General features: G+C 39.2%; 1 protein-coding gene across 2 annotated transcripts in view; it reads right to left on the reverse strand.

Moving 5' to 3' along the window:
- The window catches only part of tcea2 (transcription elongation factor A (SII), 2), a 92,035-nt gene extending 75,728 nt beyond the window's left edge, over window positions 1–16,307 (reverse strand). Inside the window, exons 1-2 of one of the 2 annotated variants that reach the window (XR_005630487.1) lie at window positions 15,832–16,307; window positions 12,041–12,103 (exon numbers count right to left, since the gene is read on the reverse strand). Coding sequence is in view for 1 of the 2 variants with exons in the window: in XM_039735016.1 (XP_039590950.1) it covers window positions 12,041–12,103; window positions 15,832–15,900 (132 nt within the window). In the remaining variant the exon portion in view is untranslated. The remainder of the gene's footprint in view (window positions 1–12,040; window positions 12,104–15,831) is intronic. The other variant, XM_039735016.1, reaches the window with a different exon arrangement.
- Between the last annotated feature and the right edge of the window lie 8,578 nt (window positions 16,308–24,885).

Consider the following 24,885-nt stretch of genomic DNA (forward strand, 5'->3'; position numbering starts at 1 on the left):
AGTCAATCAGTCTGTGGCACTGCTCAGGTGTTATGAGAGCCCATGTTGCTCTGATAGTGGCCTTCAGCTCTTCTGAATTGTTGGGTCTGGCGTATTGCATCTTCCTCTTCACAATACCCCATAGATTTTCTATGGGGTTAAGGTCAGGCGAGTTTGCTGGCCAATCAAGAACAGGGATACCATGGTCCTTAAACCAGGTACTGGTAGTTTTGGCACTTTGTGCAGGTGCCAGGTCCTGTTGGAAAATGAAATCTGCATCTCCATAAAGTTCGTCAGCAGCAGGAAGCATGAAGTGCTCTAAAACTTCCTGGTAGACGGCTGCGTTGACCTTGGACCTCAGAAAACACAATGGACCAACACCAGCAGATGACATGGCACCCCAAACCATCACTGACTGTGGAAACTTTACACTGGACCTCAAGCAACGTGGATTCTGTGCCTCTCCTCTCTTCCTCCAGACTCTGGGACCTTGATTTCCAAAGGAAATGCAAAATTTACTTTCATCAGAGAACATAAACTTTGGACCACTCAGCAGCAGTCCAGTCGAGACTCTTCTGATGCTGTCTCTTGTTCAAGAGTGGCTTGACACAAGGAATGCGACAGCTGAAACCCATGTCTTGCATATGTCTGTGTGTGGTGGTTCTTGAAGCACTGACTCCAGCTGCAGTCCACTCTTTGTGAATCTCCCCCACAGTTTTGAATGGGTTTTGTTTCACAATCCTCTCAGGGTCGTTATCCCTATTGCTTGTACACTTTTTTCTACCACATCTTGTCCTTCCCTTCGCCTCTCTATTAATGTGCTTGGACACAGAGCTCTGTGAACAGCCAGCCTCTTTAGCAATGACCTTTTGTGTCTTGCCCTCCTTGTGAAAGGTGTCAATGGTCGTCTTTTGGACAACTGTCAAGTCAGCAGTCTTCCCCATGATTGTGTAGCCTACAGAACTAGACTGAGAGACCATTTAAAGGCTTTTGCAGGTGTTTTGAGTTAATTGGCTGATTAGAGTGTGGCACCAGGTGTCTTCAATATTGAACCTTTTCACAATATTCTAATTTTCAAAGATACTGAATTTGGGACTTTCATTAGTTGTCAGTTATAATCATCAAAATTAAAAGAAAAAAACATTAGAAATACATCAGTCTGTGTGTAATGAATGAATATAATATACAAGTTTCACTTTTTGAATGGAATTACTGAAATAAATCAACTTTGTCATGATATTCTAATTTTATGACCGGCACCTGTAAGTGCCATTTCTGTACTGTGAAGGGGTCGAAAACCAGACTGGAACTGTTCATACAGATTATTTTGAGATAAATGAGAATGAAGTTGAATAGCCACTATATTTTCAAGAATTGTGGAAATGAAGAATAGATTAGAAATAGGACGGAAATCTGAAATTAGTCGGATCAGCACCAGGTTTTTTCAGTATTGGGGTTATTGCAGCAGTTTTAAAAGATGAAGGAACAGCACCAGTAGTGAGAGAACAGTGGATTATAGCAGAGATAAGGGGGACCAGAGAGGGGAGGCAGGCTTTCACTAGAACTGCTGGAAGGGGCATGGCTTAGATTTACAGAAAAGATCTGAGATTTCTGAGAAAGTAGGAAGCTGAAAAGAGGAGAATGAGTAAGTTGGTGGGTGAAATTCAAATGAAGAACTGGAGGAATCCGTACAGAGAGACTGTACCACTTTGTTATGAGGAGAGTAAAAGGTGTCATGAGATTTTCAGTATATGACACCACAGTGTGAGTTGGAGTAATGCTCATGCCAACATGCTCTTCGACAGGAAGTTTACAGAATAAACAAACACATTCACAGCAAACATTAACATTCACTGCATGTATTGTTGTAACCAAAGCAAGGAAAGGTGGGTGGGGATCAGAAACATAGGAATTCTCTAAAGGGTTGACAGGCACAGTGTCCATCACCTCTCTCAACTGAGCTGTGCTAATGCCATCAGTCACAGCTGATGTTCTGGGGCACAAGGAATCTTACTCCCCCTAGACCTAACTATTTTACATTACAGCAAGTAGATTAGATTAGATTAGATTCAACTTTATTGTCATTACACATGTACAAGTACAAGGCAACGAAATGCAATTTAGGCCTAACCAGAAGTGCAATTAGCAGAAAGTGCAGGATAAAGGTATAAGTACCGTAGATACTCATGTATAAGTTGAAAAATTTATGCCTTAAAATTCATTCAAAAACACAAAGTCAACTAATTCATGGGGCAACACTAATTTCATTAAATAATTCTTTAAACTGTAAAATACCGCACTTGAATTTGAGCATTAGCTTTTGCAGGTTTTGGATAACAAACATACCATTAGCTACCAGTAGATGGCGGTAACCAGAAACATTTAGTATTTTGGACCATAAGGTGCACCGGATTTTAAAGCGTAATATCAATGAATGGGTCTACTTTCATACATAAGGCGCATCGGATTATAAAGCACATTCAGCGAAACAAAACAGATAAGTCAAACTTTATTCAATTCATTCACAATAACTCTCAACATTGCCCAGTTGTAACATAAAATACAAAACAATACACTCACTTTTTCAGTTCAATCCTCTTCCACAAACCTATCAAATTCTTCATCCTCAGTGTCTGAGGTAAACAGTTGGGCGATTTCAGCATCAAGCATTCCCGGATCTCTCTCGTCATTATCCGAGTCAGTCTCATTGCTGTTACTTAGCTGTTTAGTGATGAAAGCTCAAAGATACTTGAGACTGATACCTTAGCCCAGGCATCCACGATCCATTGGCAGATAGTGGCGTAACTTGCCTGGTATTGCGTTCCTGTCTTGGTGAATGTGTGTTCGCCTTCCATCAACCAATGCTCCCACGCATCTCGCAATTTAACTTTGAACGACCTGTTGACACCGATATCTAACACTTGGAGTTCTTTGGTTAATCCACCCGGAATGATGGCAAGCTCAGAATTAGTTTGCTTCACTTGGATTTTGACAGTATCGGTGAGATGGGCGCGCATGAAGTTGCAGTTCAATAGAGACAGAGATTTGTGGAAAAAGCCATCCAGTCTCCTGATGTAAACTTCCTGACTACGGTAGCCGTAATGCTCCAACAATCCATCAAGCGGTGCAGCTTCATAGTTTACCAAAGTCATTCTAAAACATTTTGACAGACTTTTGAGCACTGTGTACCACATAAAATCGGTTTGAGGTCAGTAAGGACAACCAGAATTAATACATAAGGCGCACCCGGATTACAAGGTGAACTGTCGATTTTTGATAAAATTAAAGGATTTTAAGTGCGCCTTATTATCTGAAAAATAATCAACAACATCCTCCCACAGTCCAAAGACATGCAGGTTAGGTGGATTGGCGATTCTAAATTGGCCCTAGTGTGTGCTTGATGTGTGGGTGTGTTTGTGTGTGTCCTGTGGTGGATTGGCGCCCTGCCCGGGATTGGTTCCTGCCTTGTGCCCTGTGTTGGCTGGGATTGGCTCCAGCAGACCCCCGTGACCCTGCGTTCGGATTCAGCGGGTTGGAAAATGGATGGATGGATTTAATACAATCTACTCAACATTCATTTGGCGCAACGGTTTGCAGCTCTTTATTAAATTTGCATTTAATTGTTTCTGGAAGAAGCCTGAGGACCCCACATGCTCTGCATTATTAGCCTACGTATATATTTAATTGCAGTTTATTAGTAAAATAGATCAATATATTAAGTTAAACTTCTTACCGGTACGATAATGAATTCTGAAAAGAAGACAAGAGCATCGTAACCCACATCGTTCAAACTAAAAGTTATTCAGCGTGCTGAGGAAACCAATAATTGTGTGGCTGGTAGAGAGTTTTGCGTTAGCGAAAAACTTGTAAGAGATTGGAGAAAAAATAAGTCTTCTCTACAAGCAATGCCAAAGTCTAAGAAAGCATTGCGTTTTAGACTTTCGCCTTTCAGTGGACTGGAAAAGGACTTGAATGACTGGATTGTGGAATGCAGGCAAAATGGATACGTTGTGACTCGTTCGAGCATTCGGTTACGGGCACTTCAATTGGCAAAAGAAGGAAAGTATTTAACGATCGATGGTAAGCCTTTGTTGAAATTTCAAGTATCAGCTGGCTGGTGTATGCGGTTTATGAACAGATATGGGCTGTGCCTTCGTCAGCGAACAAAAATCGCGCAGAAGCTGCCAATAAAACTGGAAGAAAAGGTCAGTTCCTCTCATAAATTTATTATCAAGCAAAGAAAAAGGCATGACTTTGATCCCAGTAACATTGGTAACATGGATGAAACGCCAATGACATTTGATATGCCGGGGAATCGAACTGTAGCAGGTATTGGTGAGAAGATCGTACTTATTAAGTCAATGGGCCATGAAAAAATCTATTTCATCATTGTCCTCTCTTGCTTGGCAGATGGTACAAAGCTACGCCCAACGATAATATTCAAGAGGAAGTCATTCCCAAAGAACATAAAATTTCCTGCAGGCATTACTGTTCGTGTACACCCCAAATGCTGGATGGATGAGGCTGGAACGAAATTGTGGCTTCAAGATGTGTGGGCTAGGCGATCAGGAGCAGGGCAAAGTAAACGCCTGTCACTTTTGGTGTGGGACATGTTCCTTGCTCATACATCAGAGGATGTGAAGGATGAAGCCAGAAAAATGGCTACTATGTTAGCTGTTATTCCCGGTGGATTGACATTGATGCTCCAGCCATTAGATGTTTGTTTGAACAAGCCATTCAAGGACAGAGTACGCAGCATGTGGCAGCAGTGGATGTGTTCTGGAGAAGTAAAATAAACAAAAGGAGGGAATTTGAAGAAACCAGACATTGATTTAGTAACTAAATGGGTAAAGGAAGCTTGGGACTCAATTCCATCAAAAATGATCAAAAAGTCGTTCTTGAAATGCGGCATGGATCTTGTAATGCCATGGATGGATCAGAAGATGATGCCATCTATAAAGACAAAGAATCAGCAGCAGATGATTCAACAATCGGCGACAGCGAAGAGGATGATGTTTATGCTGACGACGTCACGGAAGAAAACTTTCATGTTTTATTCGGACATTCTGATGACGAAGAATCAGACTGTGAAGGATTTGAAGAAGACACTTAGGGCCACTTTATTATATGTGAGGGATTTGAATACGAATTTAATTGAAATATTCTAACTGTAAGTAAATGAATAAAAATGTTTTTGGATTTTTATTTTGGCTTACTAAAATTCTTCAAAGATTAAAATGTTGAAAGTCTGGGCCCAGGTACATTGGGTATAATTATGAAATTCAAAGAATTTGATAGGCTGTCAAGCTTTACCCTCGACTTATACGCGGGTCATAACAAATTTCATAATTTTCGGCTTAAACAATACACTCGACTTATCTGCGAGGTCGACTAATAGGCGAGTATCTACAGTAATTAACCATTGTAAAAAATAATAAAATGTAACAAATTAAGAGAAAATTATGTTCCATGTTGCGTTAGAGGTATTTGTTGTGTTATATGTTTTTGTTCTATTTGACTTTGAAATTAACATTCAAATACTTAAAACTTTAGTAAAAACATTTGGAATTAACTTTTCGTCAATATCGCACTGAATTTTGATTCCGTGTTTGGACTTGCATTGTGACAATGCAACGTATAACTACCTGTGAGTGAATATCATTTCTTTCTCTCTAATAAATAAACTGAGTATTTCGAATGTTTGTCCCTGTGATTTGTTAATTGTCATAGCAAAAGCTATTCTAACGGGAAACTGTAAACGTTTTAATATGAATGGCATATCAGGATCTCCTTTGGTATCTAATGTTTTCCCCGAAGATGTACTACATTACCCTTCTTGTCATCTGTTAAAATTTTACATGTTAGAATTGTTCGAAAAATTTTTAATTTTACTAATTTTGTCTTATTGCATAGCCAATCACTCATACAGAAATTACGCAATAACATTACAATACATTCTTCTTTCAACAGTAATTCGGCCGGTGGAAGACCGGACGGTGTTAACGGTTGTAGATATTCTACGGGATATTGTAAGTTGATGATTTCAACTTACACACCATCACCACCAACTGTTTCAGCATAGTCTATTGATACACATTTAACAAATTTGCTGTGTAACCAATCGACAATTTTCGCATTAATTCATTTGACTTCGTTTCTCGGTGCTAGGACTGCCTGTGTACTTATTTCTTCTGTTGATAACCCTTTGGGATGACATTCTTCAGTAATATTTGGACATAATAAGACTTGTTTTACTGGGAGCTTAAAGTGAGGAAAACATAAAAAAATTATAAGAGCTGAGAGTGCAGGAACTGTGTCTCATAAAACGAATGACAGGTGAGAGGACCGTTTGGGGTGTGGGCCGTTAACCATAAATGGTTGAGAGGAGGGCAGGACTTGAAAAAAATCTCTAAGCAATAGTCTCGTCTAGTCAGAAGATTTTCTTTTATAATAGAGAGATGCTATTTAATGTTAACGTATCACTTAAAAGAATTTCAAGGGACAGATGAGTTATCATTACAGTTAAAATAGTATGTTCTAAACGTAATACAGTATATCCTGTTCTTCCTGAATTTCAAACAGCTGACAAATTTTGAATAACAGCGCTTTTCGGATTATTAACATTCACCCCTAAAACAAAGTCTCTTCTCAAACATTTCACCTCAGGGTGTCATTTCTACATTTCAATTGCAGGGAAGAATGTGAACAAGTAACTAAATAACCTAGAAAAAAATAGAAGCCCATTATGGGAGATTCTTAATTCAATGCTTTCGGACATTATGGTCATATATTTCAAGTTATTTTTTCCTCTTTAGAGAACGACAGATGGTTGCACTGCACACTTGATTTTGACACTACCAACACTTGTTATGTACTAAATACTACACCTTCTTTGTTTTATACACTGCTTGTTAGCCACGTTTTCACACAAGTTGCATGGTAAGTCTTTTAAAACAAGGACTGGATACCTACAGACTGGTTTAGCACAGTGGCACTAATGCTGGCCACTGACAAGATGGGGAAGAGTCTGGCTGCAGCCTGAAAACACCCAATTCCATGTCCACCTCACGCAGCACAGGTTGTATTGTTTATTTGCCACAAGTGGGATTAAAAAAGTCATACAATTCCATACACAAAAAAACACAAATTTGCTTCATAACAGAGTGCAAGATAAGCTAAATTAAAGCAGTATCTATTTGATCATGTTTGTACAGTTGAAGTCAGACGTTTACATGCATGTAGGGTGAATTCTTTAAAACTCACTTTATCACCCGTCCTTTTTACTGTTTTCTCAAAGCTTGGATTGCTGCTGTCATAATCAGTTTGAGTTTCATGGTTTGTTTCAATTACGTTAGTATTTGCAGGACTTGTTGTGTTGAAGTGACATTCGGCATCTGTCAAGCGTTGTAAGCATAAAACCGGTTTCATCGATAACTTCACATCCAGCTTTTGAGAGTTGAAACATTCATAAACATCAAAGTGTTTACTACTCAAATCGTCACCTGTGAATCTAAGATGTATAAGAGGCATTGGGGGTTCTCCAAAGGTGTAAAATATTTGGCCATTTTGGTACACTTGAAAGCGACAACCGAACAATTCAGCGGCAGCCATCAACTCACATGCAGAAGCATAGGTGAAGGGCTTAAGCATTTCACTCTTATAGTGCTCCTGTGTAGTATAATTATCTTCTATACTGTCATCAGTCCACACCTTGAACCTGTCCCAGTCATTCAATACATAAGACACAATGTTCCTCCGGATATCAAGAGTGAGCCTGATATGGCCGTGCAATATGTAACATAGAGAATGGGAAAGGCAGGCGGCATCTCCGGGAATAGAAACCACTCGGTAAGTGACAGTTCTTTGATCGATGGTGATCACCTCGATAGACATGTTAATGGGGGTACGGTTGAAACGGTAAAGGAAATGGGTACCTCAACAGTAAACTAAGTCTACAATACCTACACAATAACTATAATCATAATAAACGAACAATAAAACAGCGAAGAAGCCATGGATTAAATAAAAAGGCTGCAGTTATCAGCAGGGAGACATGAATACCGTGGCGAAGCAAGGAAGGGAATGAAGAGACTGGAGCGACGGACGGCCTTATATAGGCAGGCAGGCAGCCAATTACATGGGAGGTGTGGGGATGGGGGAAGCAATATAGGCAGGCAGCCAACTACGTGGGAGGCGTGGGGATGGGGGACGCAACGCCGCCTCACATGGCAACCAAGCTGCAGGCTATGGACGTACAGTATATATGTACGTAAGTAGGATTCAGTTATGACCGTTACGCATAGAATTTCGAAATGAAACCTGCTTAACTTTTGTAAGTAACCTGTAAGGAATGAGCCTGCCAAATTTCAGCCTTCTACCTACAGGGATGTTAGAGAATTAGTGATGAGTGAGTCAGTGAGGGCTTTGCCTTTTATTAGTATACTAGCAAAATACCCGCGCTTCGCAGCGGAGAAGTAGTGTGTTAAAGAAGTTATGAAAAAGAAAAGGAAACATTTTAAAAATAATGTAACATGACTGTCAATGTAATTGTTTTGTGACTGTTATGACTGTTGCTGTCATCAAGGATTTGATCATCATTATTTCTTTCAATCAGGTTCGTATTTGGAGGATGTGTTGTGTTCAAGTTACATTCCGTGATTGTCAACCGTTGCAAAGATAACAGGTTTCATTCATCGAAGTGTTCACTACCCTTTTTGGTACTCATGAATCTAAGATGTTTAACAAGGATTCCCGGTATTAAGTTGTGGATTTCCCTGCGAATATTTAGCGGCAGCGTGTCTATGAACTTAATTTAAACTTAAGCTTTACACCTTGCTTTCCCATTGATATGTCTACAAAGGCTTGTTCAGCTTCAGAGGGATGTTCCTTTTTTACTGCATCAATAAACAGCTCATCTTCCTCTTTATCTGAGACATCACACACTCGTGCACAGGTTTACCTTTTCCAGTCCTGCAAACTTTAGCGAAATGGTTCAATTTACCACATTTTTTACAGTCTCCCTTTAGCTGAACATTGACTTCTTCCACCGTGTGCTTTGTTTCCGCAGTAGCTGCACTTATGAATATGCTTGTATGAGTCACTCGCTTCATATTCTTTTGCTGCCTTCTCAATTGTGTAATGCATTTTTTGTTCAGAGCTCTTGCTTGTCTGCGTACTGCGTTCACGTGAGCTGCTTGGAGTACATGCATCGAAGGTTCTCAGCTGTGGTTGTGCGATCTTGCGATGTCCACGGCTTTATTTAATGTTAGCTCAAACCCGGCACTTAAAAGTTTCTCTCACACTTTTGCAGAGTTTGTGCCAAACAGTACTCTATCCCTGACCATCTCATCTTCGTTTGCATAAGCACAATCCTTCACCAGCAATTTTAACTCCATTACAAAGTGATCAAAAGTCTCATTTATACCCTGCGTCTTCTCACTAAACTTGTATGTCGCGAATATCTTATTCATCTTAAGCATCAAAAAATGCCTCAAAACGGTCATAAGTTTTCAGTACCTTGGCTTCCACCTGGGTGAGAGTCCATGCTTTAAAAATGTCTCTTCCTTTTTCCCCAGTCCACAGGAGCAGGTAGTTGCATTTCTCACTCTCGTCTTTGCCTTTTAGCGGGCCAGAAAACATCAGTTCCACGTGCTGTCGGAACTTTTTCCATTCTCCCAGCAGGTTAACAGAATCCCAGTCAATTCGTGGCAAGGGAACTCCAACAAAATCCATGACTGTCCTCTATTCTGACACCATGTCTTGTTTTCACAAATTGTGAAAAAAGAAATGATGGCGAGACTTTCTTTTAAAGTAAGCAGGGGAACTTTATTTATTACAGCTCTTACATTCACAGCATCCGTGCTCTAAATTAACTTCCATAATAGTAACCTTGAGGTCCCTTTTTCTGGTGCCTTCCGGATGACATAGGTGCCTAAACCATGCCGGATAATAACACATTTCAATGACATATAAATATTACAGTGATCACCTCAACATCTCACCACCCAAATCGCTACTCGTGAATCTAAGATGTTTAACAGGCATTCCCGGTATTAACTTTTTGATTTCCCTGCGAATATTTAGCGGCTTCGTGTCTATTGGATTGCTGCTGATGGACGGCCTTATATGGGCAGGCACTCAATTACATGGGAGGCGTGGGTATTGGGGACACAATATAGGCAGGCAGCCAACTACGTGGGAGGCGTGGTGATGAGGGACGCAACTCCGCCTCACACGGCGACGGAGCTGCAGGCTATGGCCATATATATGTACGTAAGTAGGATTCAGTTATGACTGTTACGCGTAGAATTTTGAAATGAAACCTGCTTAACTTTTGTAAGTAAACTGTAAGGAATGAGCCTGCCAAATTTCAGCCTTCTACCTACATGGGAAGTTGGAGAATTAGTGATGAGTGAGTGAGTGAGTGAGTGTCAGTCAGTCAGTGAGGGCTTTGCTTTTTATTAGTATAGATAACTCCTGTAGCCACAATAAATGCCTTTATTGAATAGACAAACCAGGGGTGAGCAAGTTCCTTTCTACTGTAGCCACAGCCGCAACACACATAAAAAACATCAATAATAACTCATAAACTTGCAATATTATTTAGGAAAATCGCAACATTTTACTCACCGAAAATTCGGATTATTTGTAAACAAAATCCATCCTCCTCTCTTTCCTCAAAAACAGTTCAATTACTCTGTCGTACGGATTATCCGTGCGCTTCAGTTCCATCAAAAAGTCCCTTTCTATCACCATTGAAGCTAATGCTGAAAGCTGAGCCTGCCCTGTCGTGTTACAACAGCGTGGCTTCGTAGTAAAAGAGTGTGGGTACTAGACTGGCCTGCCTGCAGTCCAGACCGGTCTCCCATCGAAAATGTGTGGTGCATTATGAAGCACAAAATACGACAACGGAGACCCCGGACTGTTGAGCAACTGAAGTTGTACATCAAGCAAAATAGGAAAGAATTCCACCTACACAGCTTCCACAATTTATTGTTGTTATTTATTTAACAACTTATTGAGTGTTGTTAAAAGGAAAGGTGATATAACACAGTGGTAAACATGCCCCTGTCCCAGCTTTTTTGGAATGTTTTGCAGGCATCAAATTCAAAATGAGTGAAGATTTGCAAAACAACAATAAAGTTTATCAGTTTGAACATTCAATATCTTGTCTTTGTAGTGTATTCAATTGAACATAGGTTGAAAAGGATTTGCAAATCATTGTATTCTGTTTTTATTTATGTTTTACACAACGTCCCAACTTCATTGGAAATGGGGTTGTATAACATAAAACATTTAGCAAACTAGAGGTGACAATTTACTTCTCTAAGCTCATTTACTTAGACAAGAAGATGCTCCAGTATCTCGTCCATAAAAGTATCTCATCCTTTCCAAAAGTAGTCAAGGATTCTGCTTTGATTACATGACACAATTTGTTCCAGAGTCCCATGACCCTTTGACTTAAGAAGGACTTCCTAGAGCTTGTCTTAATGTTCAGTACTGTCCACATGTATGTAATTCACTATTTAATAGAAATAATTTGCTGGAAAAACTTAATATTTTTCGACGATTTCACAGACCTTCATTAGGTCCCCAATTATGTTGTATTCAAGACTTAAGAAGTTTAATTCCTTAGGAAGTCAAGATACTCCTTGAAAAAGTAACTTGTGGGTTTACACCTGGAATATTATGTGCAGTTTTGCAGGAAAACAATAAAAAAGGCACAGCAGCTATAAAAGGCATACTTGGACTACTTTTTTACGGCAAGGTATAGAACATCATCTTACATAAAAGTTACCTTTAATCAAGCATTACTTAATGTGCTAACAACTACATTTTTCAGGAGCTAATTATCACTTCACAAATCTTGTACAAAATGGATGCTTTATTTAAAGAAGACTTTAAATAATATTAAATGCTACAACGAACAGGCATAAAGGACCCTGTATATACAAACAGCATGTTTAGAAGTTTATCTGAGTGTGATGGGAAAGGGTTTATATAAATAAAATGTATTATTATTATTATTATTCTGTCAACAATTATTAACCATCTACTTTACCTGTAGTGTTTCCAGTGACATTGGAAAGTCTTTAAGCTCTTTAAGCAAGTTTAATGCCCCATCCTGTAACAGATAAAAGTGGGTATTTAAAACACAACAATTGCAAAATAAAAAAATACAAAAAGAAAAACATAACAGCTGCTAAGCACAGCTTAGTTGTCTTTTCTGGTTTACAGGGTCAGTACTGTGACATGGCAGAATGAAAAAAAATGTATTTTATCAAGCAGTGAAACAAGGGTTGCACACAAGGATGGTTTCAACCAGGAATAATGCATTCAAAAAGTATTTCACAAGGGGCTTTGTGCAGTACATACGGTATCACATTATGGAAGTACTTTATGTTATGATATTAGTTAAAGAATGCAAGAAATAATGGATTAGCAGAAAAGTGATCTGTACTCAACCACTAAAACATCAAGTAATTACAACAGAATGCCAGCAGAGTAATAAATGCTCTAATGGCAGTCAGTGTCATTGTTTTAATTGGCAAAGTTTCTAAATTGATGTAATTGAAGAGGTGACAAAAAGACAAACTGTCAATTTAAATATTTTCCCCCAAAACTGTAAACTTTATGGCTTTTTTTATAGCTTGATAAATGTCTTCTGGTAAGAGGAATATTCCACTTTCAGTCTGGTTATATTTTTCATCATTTATGTACAAGAGCCATGAAGTGTTGAAAACGCAGCTCACTGGTCTATAATTGGGGGCTATAGAGGCTAGAGAACTGAAGAATCCCCAAGTATTATATAAAAAGCCATGGTAAAGAGCAGTGTAAACCTCTGCTTAATTTTGCATATTAATAAAATACTGTAATTCATTTTAAATTTAGACAGATTTGTAAGAACAGAAACTAGATCTTTTTCAATTTATCCAAAAAGTTTGGCTCTGTTTTGGGGACTAGTTTGGACTCTGGGAAGGCAGTATTATAAAGGATGATTTTCGATGAGCTGCAATCGATCATCAAAAATGTCACATAAAAATGCAAAAGACCTGAAGCAAGAGGTGGATACTAACACTGCACTCCAGAAAAACCTATCAGAGATATGTTTTATCAGCTACAATTAGATATTAAAACACATCATTTGGCCTAAACTGTGTTAGAATGAGAAAACAGGGACAGAAATGGAAATGTGTTAAGAGTATATATCACATACACTTATGAAATTTTTTCTTCATACCAAGAACCAAAGGCACATGGAAAGAGCAACAAAGTAGTGTGGTATAGCATTGTACTTTCGGAAGCTTCAAGTCTAAACTCAATTTTATTTTGAAAATCTAATTGAACAGGATTGGCAAACTTGTTGGGCTGAATGGGCTGTTTTCATTAAAACTGCTCTAGTGCTCTGTTTTAATTATATCATGGAAATATTTCTTTCATTTGTATTAACCTTGTTGTTTCATTGCCGGTGTATGCATGTAAGTACTTATCTATTACAGCATCTGTCAAGTCTTATTGTTCTCAGTAGCAACGTACAGCATTTTGACCCCAATTTAAATCCCAATCTGTGTACGGTCTTTGTGAAGTTTAAATGTTCATTTGTTCACCTGGTTTCTTACAGAAAAATGCATTCTCCTCTCATGGTCCAAGCTGGTGGATTAACTATAATAAAGTATAGCAAAATTTTAAAAATCAAATCAAAATGGAACCTTTGTGTTAATAAAATGTGTCCTGTAATGAACTAACATCCTATCAAACACAGGTTCCGCCTTACACATGATGATGTACGGACAGCGTGAGGCTGCTTACAAACTTTCAAACTATGTATTTTGAATGTGCATGCATTTTAATGCTGCAAAGTGTTGAAGAGTTCCCTATTCTTTTGCATCTTGGAAAGTAATACATTTGAGGTGAAAACTGTGTTTTCTATGTACTGTGCATTTAGCAGTGGGGCTGTAATTATTGGTAACAAATTACAAAGTGGATTAGGAAATTCATTTTAAAAAAGGGCTACATGCCTCATCTACTGAAAACTAAAAAAAACACAGTGGTTACTCCTTTTAGGAAATTACAGTGCTTTAGACTGGTTAGACATGCATAATTACTAGCACTGTTATGTTGAGGCTTTAAATTGTAAAAATCAAACAAAAAACAGTGTTGTATTAAAATAAATGTAAAAAATGGCTGTATTTCTGTTTTATCAATTTAGATGGGCAGAAACTTGAAAACTGGAAAAACATTTTAGCATGTTTTAGAAATTATTATTATTGAAAAAAATAATTTAGCTTATTTTATTATTCTGTCAGAGTGTTAAAAAAACTTGATAAAATATTATTTCAGGTTTAATTTCCTTACTCTGAACCGAAGATGTAAAGTTAACTGCAAAGTCTATCTTTAGTTATCTGCCTGAAGCTGCTCAGCATAAATCTACAGAAATCTTACATGAAGTGACAAGAAAAGTTTTTAACCTACTAACTTAAAATTCACCTGTTATACTTTGCACATCATTTTATTTTAAAAGCAGCAAATTTTACTGATTAAGGAACGGAAATCACACTTGCATTATGGAATGCCTCAATATTGGAAACCATTAGGGGGATGCTGGATTTATAAATCAATGACTTCACACATTTAAAAAATATATTGTAATAGTGTGGAGGATCATCTATGAAAACACCCGGCCAATAATAAAAGTATTTTGCACATTGGAACATGAGTTGAGGTCAGGTTTATAAACAGGGTGAGTGGAAACAGTGCAAACGGCATTTCAGGATGTATTAAACTGTTTCTTTACAGAACTGCATACTGCAAAAAAAAAAAAAATAACCTTACAACTGATTAATAGTTGAACAGCCCTAACCTTATTCAGCTTTTAAAAACAAAATAACATATTTTTTGATGTTTATGAAACTATTACATAAGAACCGGAATTTGGCAGATGATCATTTATCTATACATACATGAGCTCATATGAAGAGTCCAATACAATTCTCTCTTCTTAATACTACTATTTTGTACATTTTTCCTAATAGTTAACCCTACTAATTTCTTGTCAGCTTTCCCTAATAGTTATCTCTATTTATTTCTTGTCTGACAGTGTATTACAATAAAATTTTAATATGTTGGTTACATAAAATGGGCCTACATTAAATCAATCTCTTACTTGTTTGACCCAAACTTTAATAAGCAACATTTTTCAACTCAGCACACCCAGATCAAGTTTTTTTTCTTGTGATGAGAAACGATAGCCACTGTAATACAATTAATTATCATCAATAGACAGAAACTGTGAAAGACATAAGGAGATACCGAAAAGCATGCAAATATAATTTTGTCAAGAGCTCCAATTTATATTTAAAGCTACTGCTTTAGTGGATCCAAATAAAATGTGACAATGTTTATTTTGTTTTTACACGAAGATGGTTCGTGTAAAAAATTTACGTAAGGTTAATGGGTAAGTAAAACAATACATCGCACTGATTTGCAACTGGAAGCTAAAAAGCTTCTGTAACTGACAGACTTACGGATTGTATAACCCTATATAAAAATATGAAAAGCTATTTTTTACTAACACACGGTAATTCCGTATTATAACTTTAATACCGATGTCGTCGACTGCACATTAAACAAAACGTTTGGTTAAAAGAAAAAGTTTCATTTGACGTCTCTTACAGTAGTCCGTCAATATTCAAGTGCACCGATTAGTGAATGAATAAAAAATGGATTTTGTTCGATACGTGTTAGGATTGAACAGCATTAACTTAATTTTACCAAAACAAGACAACACTACAGTTTCTAGAAATTCCACAGAAACTACTTTTTATCTTCCGGGACAAACGATGCATTTCTCACCGTATTTTTCTTGTTTACCATCTTGTCCAGCTTTTTGGCAATGCGTATCACTTCTTCGGCCTTCCCCATCGTCAACGGAGAGATGAAAGGATACACGGAGCAACGCAAGGTCCATAAACCTCCGGAATGCTCGGTTTCGGCTCCCTAGGCACCCGCAATGCAATACCTGTCGCAAGCTATGACTTTTCAGTCACCAAACAATCGTACGGCATAGGATATCTGGGATTTGTAGTTTCCATCCCCCTACCTCTTCGGACAGGCCTTCCTAATAGTTAACGGAAAGCACAGTAGAACGTATCGCGAATGTTGGAAACGAAACAGTGGAGTGCGGCGCTGGTACTTTCCGCATTGCTTGATGGTTGCACGAGGGTCATCGATGTCATGTTATCTTCCTCTGAGTGATTTTAACTTAATTTGTGGAAATAATCAGGTTGCATTTGTAGGAATAAATGATAACGGCAGAAATGGCACAGTAACTCTTGCACACTTTTTTAAGCGCTATGTACTTAATTCCATTTGCATTATCGCGGAATGACTGTACAGTTTTTAGGTCTGCTGAACACACGTATGATCGATAACAGCTGTTATGACATCAGAGATAAGCATCTCATTTTAGAACCAATGCAGATCAGAAGGGTTGCTTTCTTAGATGTTATGCCTGAACGACGGGTGCCAAGTTAGCATTGCCAGCACTGGTAAATTGTGATATGCTACTAACATATGTAGCTTGGAAATAAATTCAGATGTAACTGCACGATCATCCCTCCCTTGTTTTTGGTATTTGCACAGTTATTTTTTCCTTCTCCCTTTCTCTTGTCACAAATGAGAGAAATACATTAAATAATAGACTAATAGAAAAACGCTATATACGTATAAGCAATTATTATTATTTATTATTACTTGTTCTTCTTAATACGGTGGGTTGGCACCCTGCCCGGGGTTTGTTTCCTGCCTTGCGCCCTGTGTAGGCTGGGACTGGCTCCAGCAGACCCCCATGACCCTGTAGTTCGGATATAGGTTGGATAATGGATGGATGGATGTTCCCAGCCACAGGAGATGCACAAATCAATGTGTTTCTTCATGCCGGTCTAAAGCCCAGAAAAATTCTGCCAAATCAATATGCAGACAACAAAGATGATCTGCTGTGGCAAACCCTAACGGGAGCAGCTGATAGAAGAAGAAGATTACTTGTTCTTCTTGCATTTTGTCACTTTTGTCACATGGGCCAGGTGTAGCTGTTGGTTGGCTTGAAGCAAATAAGAATGTAAGAGGAATCAGAGGTGAAGTGAGTGAAGAGAACAAGAGCTCATTCTTCCTGTTTCCAGACCTGTGCTTACCCGTTTACTAGCAAGACAGCATCTTTTGGTGATATGGTGTGTCTAGTCTAGGCTAGGGAGTCAACATAATCTTTTTGAAGCTTATCTTTCAATGTCTCAGAAAGGGTAGATTGAGTGTAAATAAAGCTGTTTGTAGCAAGAGGGGATAAAAGATCTCCTTGACTTCAGATATCTTCAGAAAATGCAGTAACACTTTAAGTAGTTCTGGAATATGGTGAACGTTCAGTAGTCTCCACAGAAGAGGCAACTGTGAAAGTATCTAGGCATCTGTAACTGAGATCATGTTGTTTGAGTAGCTCTACAATGGCAAGAAAGTGATGTATTTTTTTTTTCAGAAATGCTAAAGGCGCTGTATTTGCGATGTTAACTATATCTCTTTAGTTTGACATAAATGGTGAGTTCTATACACTTTTTCTGGATTGGAAACTAGAATAGTGGTTCTCAGTTCAAAATGGGTGCCAAAGCTTGTTTTCTAATTACTGAATATCATTCTCTTCAGCCTTTCCAGGGAAGTATACTGGAAATGAGATCTGGATCTGTATGAAACCTTGGATTCAGGTGAAGTAATGTAGATTCTCTCCTGTGTGTGGAACAGTGAGCCAATCATTTACTCTTACGTGGATATACGAGAGATTTATAACATCAGTCAATCCTGTGAGAATATGTTTATATGCTGGGTTCAAGATAGGATATCCTGTGATGTTTTTTGTTGGAGATGCTATTGTATGAGACTATATATTTGCAAAATTGTTAACTGTGTACATTTTGGTCCTTTCATGGGTGGAGCAGGAGCTGTAACTGATGTTAATGTCTGTCAGAAAAATTAACAGCACAAAAAACAAATAAATCAATTTACCCCTTTACTGTAATACAAACATCCATCCATTCATCCATCCATTTTTTTTTTTCAAACTACTGTTTACCATTACAGATTTTTGGAATGCTGAGCCCCATTGCAGCAATATCATCTCCAGGGTGATACTAAATGGAAATTAATAGGATGCTAGTACTGTAATAGCAAAGCATATTTACAATAGACACATACATATAGTATTGTGACAGATTGCCTGAGGCAGAATTGACATAGGACTGGCATACAGCAGGTGTACAGCAGGCATAGTATATATGTCAGCAGAGGAATACTCTCTGGTAACTACAGAGCCCTCCAGTCATTCAGTGGCTGCAGTGAAGTCGCCCATGACTAGAGGAGTGTGACCTCATGGGCACCCATCAACCACCGAGCGAAGCTGAGAATAAAATGTCTCCTTTGCTGAGACATCACTCACCACTGTTGGAGCATACACTGAGACAACAGACAAGGCACCCAGGGAGTGCCATAATCTGAGTCCCATAATACGTTCGTTGAAAGGAGTGAAATTGGACACCATCGGAAGAAGCCAGTCCAGTACAGCAACAGCTACTCCCTGAGTATGACAGCCATCAGACCGACCAGACCAATAAAAGGTGTATCAACCTACAGAGAGTGCCACCACTGAAATGCAGGGTTTACACAGCTCCTCCGATAGCAGAGGAAGATGATCATCCTGCTGGAGAGACAAGCCACTCCATGCACCCACCTGTATGGGCCGCCTCAAATTGGGACCTGAGTGCTGCCGTGCAGCAGGTGATGCCTCAACACCACACCAGTTCCAATCCCCAACAGACCTGACCCTATTGGCTCTCCAACTGTTTCGACTCTTCCAGGGATGGGACTCCTGAGGGCTTTCCCCCATCCCCTTCATGATGCGAGCAGCCTGGATCCTGGTTCCAGTGCCCTGAACCACATCTTTGGACTTGGTTCTCCAATACTGGTGGTGCGGTGAAAGAGATCGATCACATCCTCGTGGGCAGACGCTGGAGGCTCTTGCAAAACTGCAGGGTCTACAGAAGTGCCCAGTTTGTGAATTCTGACCATAGACTTGTTGTTGCTACTCTTAGGATCCAGCTTAGGTCCAGCAGATTACCACCTACTAGGAAAATGAGCCTGGACTTGGCCAGACTCCAAGACCAGGCTGTTTCTAGTGAGTTTGCACAAATTCTGTGTGAGGAACTTTCAGATTTGGGTATGACTGCCGATCCTAATGTGATGTGGGAGACCTTCCGTAACAAGACCCTGAAGGTTACTGAGGGTTGTGTTGGTGTTACCGGTGTTCCCAGAAGGAGGTGTTTCATCTCGCAGGGCACCCTGGATATCTTTGAGAGGAGTTGCAGTGCATGGCTCAATGGCAACTCTGGTCTGTACCGGGAACTGTTAAGGGTGGCTGCGAGGGCTCTGAGGGCAGATAAAGAGGCGTTTGTTAGAGAAATCTGTAAGCAAGTGACACACCATCCATGGTCTAGCGACCCATGTCCTGCTTACAGAGGAATCAAAGCATATCGCACATCTGAATCTGTTCCTCAGAGAGTTGCAGTCAGGGCAGCTGAAGGAATGGTCCTTACGGATGACACTGCAGTTGAAACCTGCTGGGCTGGCTACTTTGAGCAGTTGTTCAAAGCTGATCCTCCGGCTAGGACGTTGGATATCTCTGGGTCCACGGTTCTTGAGGCTGATCCTCCAATTAGCTGTGAACCACCCAGTCTCACTGAGATTGCACAGGTGGTGAACCAGCTAAGGGGGGTAGAGACTGCAGGGATCTGTGGTATCCGGGGCAAACTTCTCCAGGCTGGTGGTAAGGTTGTCCTCCTGGCATTACAAGCAATCTTTGCTTCCATTTGGGAGACTGGCATCATCCCAACTGACTGGAAAATGGGACTTATCATCCCTATCTGGAAAGGGAAGGGTAATCACCTGGATTGCAGCAACTACAGGGGATAACACTGCTCTCGGTGCCAGGTAAGGTCCTTGCTAGGGTTGTCCTCAATAGGATCCGTGATCACTTGCTCACCTACCAGCGACCGGAACAGTCTGGTTTTACTCCTAAGAAGTCTACCATCGACCGCATCCTGGCACTGAGGGTTCTCATAGAGCACAAACACAAATATCGGCAGAGTTTCTTTGCAGCCTTTGTCGATTTTCGCAAAGCGTTCAACTCAGTTGATCGAGCTGACCTGTGGGACATCCTGAGGGTTCCCTCGAGGTTGCTGGATATTATGGCTGGCCTGTACACTGGTACTGTGAGTGCTGTGCAGAGTGGAGGCAGGACCTCAGCATTTTTCCCAGTTGATTCTGGGGTTCGTCAGGGGTGTGTTCTTGCTCATACTCTGTTAAATGCTTGTATGAACTGGGTGTTGAGCAAGGTTGTGGGGTCCAGCGGCTGTGGGGCCTATGTTGGTGAAGAAAGATTCAATGATCTTGACTTTGCTGACGATTCTGTGATCTTCGCTGAGTCAATGGAGGCTCTGATCGGGGCTCTCGAGAGACTGAGTGAGAAGTCTGAGTGTCTGGGCTTGCAAGTGTCTTGGATAAAAACCAAGATCCAGGCCTTTAAAGACCTCTTGAGCACAGCCAACAGCAGTGTGTCTGTTTGCGGAGAGTGTGTTGACCTTGTTGAGAGGATTACTTACCTTGGCATTGACATTCATGTCTCTGGTGACTCTTCCTGTGAAGTCAGTAGATGGATTGGGAGAGCATGGGAGGGGGGGGTCATGAGATCGCTGGAAAGGGGTGTGTGGCCCATGGTCATCTCAGAGTTATGATGGAAACCAACCCCAGATAGAGTGGCAGTAAATTGCAGGGCACTCTGTTGCCCACACCCACATCAGTCATACTAGTCACATCAATTTAGAGCTACCTTCTATCTTTAGAGCTTTACCTTCATGTCCTTGAGAATGTTGTGTTGGGAAACTGATAAGTTTTTTAAAGTGCAAACCAGGAGAGAGACACAAAATAGGAATGGGTCAAAAGGGGGAAATTGAAAAATACCAAAACAAGAAAGACAAAGAGCAAGAAAAAAACTGAGATCAGAAGGACAAATGGAAAGTCAAGAAACCAAGATATCTATTTAGATATTTAGATATTTAGAAATATTTGTGATTTGTTTAGCAAAGGATTTTTTTTCTCTCTTCAGCTCCAAAAAAAGCACATCAAAGTGGATGACTATTTAAACCCATCACTGGTTGCCAGAAGGTGATGAACCTGGGTGGCATGCCTCCTGCCCATTGATGGGAAAGATTACCCTGGCAAGAGGAACAAGCTGCACAAAGCACATAAGACAGCCATCAGAAGAAATAAAATTCCAAAATGTTTATAATTAAATTAACTTTACATAATAATTTCCAGGAATTACCTACTGCAGTTGGGAATACTTAACATCAGATGTGGAGGAAATTCATGTGATAAACTGAGCAAGTTGGCCACTTTAGAGTGCTCTGTACCTTTTAACATGAATATAACCAAATTTATTTCATTTCAATCCTCAGTGATTCTCATTAAAGTGGTTGTTTTATGATTACTATCTCAAAACATTGTGCTCATTTGAAAGCATGTAGCTCCTCTAGGAGACCAGCACCTTCTTCACCTTTTAGCATTTCCAACAACTGTTGACAATAGATGAGCTAAAAATGTATACTGCAGCAAACCTCTACAGTTAAAATAAAATACATACTATTTCAATGGAACCAAGATCCAGTAATATTTAGTTGAAAAGCATCTGCGCTAATACAGCTTGTGAAGTGGATCTCTAATAGCTTCCTCCCTATGACAAGATAGCATTAACTGTCACTACGGAAGGAGATCGGTTCTCTTTGGGTAAAGGTGACTGACTTGGATGATGCATCACACAAAATTAGTATAAAAATAATGTGCTATCCTGAAAAAAAATAAAAGAAGAGATCCAGTTGAATATATTAGACACTCTTTGAAGAAATGGCTTCTGCATTTGGGCTTGGCTGTCATATACTGTAGGTTATATGTATATGTCAAAGAACAATGATCCAAGTCTCCGAATGTTTATGATGTTAAAAGAAACTACATTATTTTATGAAGGATCCACACTTTTCTTTTTCCTGGTGGCAATGCTGCCACTGCAATTTAACCTGGTTATTCAGAGGACCAGTGCAGTGGGTTTACTCCCTTTAATGTATTCAACACAGCTTTGTTAGATTATTTTTATTTACTGAACTCATCTGCCACAGAATATTCTCTTATTTCTCATCCCCTCAAAAAACACAGTAATGAAATGTCACTTCTTACATGATATATTCAATTCTGGAAGATACTAGTCTCTCAGCAATTCCTCTTTCTGACCACAGGTGCTGCTTTTAGTAGGTTATCTTCCTGGACCAATGAAATTACGCTATTGGGTGGCACTTTCATGCTTTGTTATTAGATAATAAGCAGTGTTGTAAGCAGCTCCAGTTAATGTTAATAGTCCAGCTCTGGTATGGTTTTCAATTAAAAAGGCAGTTAAAGTATAGATACCAGTGTCCCACACTAGATCCACAGAGCTTCAATTGCAATGACCTGTACACTCTGTGACTGACATATGGCTAATTTAACATATGGACAAGTGGCTGGTTCCAAATGGAACTTTAAGTCAGTGCATGACCAGTAATTGTTTTCACCAATTCAGATATCTCCCCATTTGTTGGATTATGAGTTGCACAACACCGTGCTACCCTTTGTCGTCATTATTATTTATTTTACCATTGGAACTTCCAGCTATTGCAGCCCATAGCTGTCTTTTGCACACATCTATATTAAATATGTACATTATTAGATTAGATGTACTTTATTTGTCCCCAAGGAGAAATTAGAACTTTATAGAAACTATTGTATAATCTTAGATGTGTATGATCTTGCCCTTTTTTAAGAAGTTGTCTTATAGATCCACCATGTATTTTGAATTTCTGTTCTAATTTTGAGTTTTAACTTATTTGCATATATATTATACAAATGTATATACAAACTCTGTAATGTGTAAACCTGCTTTTGTAATGAGGAGAATGAAGCAAAGGCAAACTTTACAGACAAGTGCCAATTTATTGATGCTGCTAATATGGATTATTTTGTGTAAACTAATACACCATGCCTTTCTATTTTCATGTCTCCCAATTTACCCTGCCACAAAATTTAGAATTTCTTTCGTAGTGATAGAGTTCAGCCCCCAGTAATTGCCGTCTGTGCCAATTACAAGGTAGTTCATCAATACTTGTCATGGTCAAAGATGAAAGTTATGTTATACCATTTAATTACTGCAATAGTGACATAAATGATGGCTGTATTAAAATTGCTTATCTTTAAATTGGTAAAAATTTTGGATTTTTGTTATTGTGTGATAATATTATAAAATAAAAGGGAACTAGTTCAAAGTGCTTTAAGTTTGATTTGACTAAATCCATCTGAAATTTACTGTATGTAATGTCTTTCATATAATTAAACATATTTTGCTTAAAGCGTTCAGATTATCATGCAATATATATTCCTTGTTTTCTCCTTACAGTCATTTTAAAACTAAGGCCTGTCAGGGATAGCCAGCGTCCTTACCTGGCCGGGACCCCCACGAGATGGAAGGACAAGAGGAAACAGCATGCATGGGACATTGTCTCTCCCAGACTGCTAGATGGCAGCCCCCCTGGGTTGTGGGGGAGGGCCACAGGGCATCATGGAACTTGGAGTTTATCAGGTCAGCCCTATTGGGTTCTGTGGATGTTGGCAGGGGGTGCTGCAGGGATTGAGGAGCCCTACTTTATCAGGCTCTCACCTCACCCAGAATTGTTTCTGAACTACAGCTTTGGAACACCGGAAGTGCTTCTGGGTAGGGCATAAAAGGAGCTGCCAGCCATTGTTCTGGGACCCAGAGTCAAGAGGAAGGAGGATGATGCTTGTGGAGAGGAGCAGAGGAGGCAATGACCAGTGACCGAGAGAGACAAAGAGAGAGAAGAAGACAAGAATATTGCTGAATGCTGCATACTGTGTGCTTGGCTGTACTAGTTGTTGTGGCATGAGAAACACATTTAAAAGAAGAGCTTCCTACAAATAAAAGACTTTGTGATTTTTTTATATGAGTACCTGTATCTGAGCCTTTGTGTTCAATGTTGTTGGGGAGCTGGAGTGCCCCCAGGCAATTTTTTTATGTGTTAGTAAAATTAGTATGTTCATTTGCATCTCACTGAAATGTCCATTTAGTGTTTTTTATCAGGCAGACACAAGAAAATTTGAAAACTCAAAATAATCTAGACGCTAACCAATTTGGGATTTTATACCAAGTCTTCTGGAATGGTGAGGCAGCAATGTTAACATTATGCCTCTTTGCTGTCCACATATACTTTCATCCATCCATTTTTGAAACCACTTAATCCATTTTTTTTCTTAACATTAAACTCAGAAAATAAATCAATATACTTCATTTAAGCTGTCATTTTAATGTAAATGTAATTCTGTTTGTCAAACTGTTAAAGCTAATTTGTACAGCAGTTATCTTTGACTTTTCAGCCTGTAAATGATTATTATTATGTTAAAAATTCTTGACATCTTGACATATTGCATTTGTCTTGAATATTAACAAAAACACATTTAAGAATGTGTGACCTAGGTGCAGTTTCAAGCCTGCTCCCTGTCTTTTTCATGTACTCCCCATTGTGAGTTGTTTTTTTCTGAGTATTTTGGTTTACATTTACATTTCAAAGACATTTATATTAACTTATTTAGGCAGAATAAGTCAATGTTTGTGTGCAAGTACACCCTTATAGTGGGCAGGCATTCCTGTCCAGGGTGGGCTCCTGTCTTCCAATTCAAAGCTTCCAGGGTAGGCTGTAGTTTCCTTCAACATTCAGATGG

The sequence above is a fragment of the Polypterus senegalus genome, chromosome 14 (assembly GCF_016835505.1).
Source record: "Polypterus senegalus isolate Bchr_013 chromosome 14, ASM1683550v1, whole genome shotgun sequence".
NCBI lineage: Eukaryota > Metazoa > Chordata > Cladistia > Polypteriformes > Polypteridae > Polypterus > Polypterus senegalus.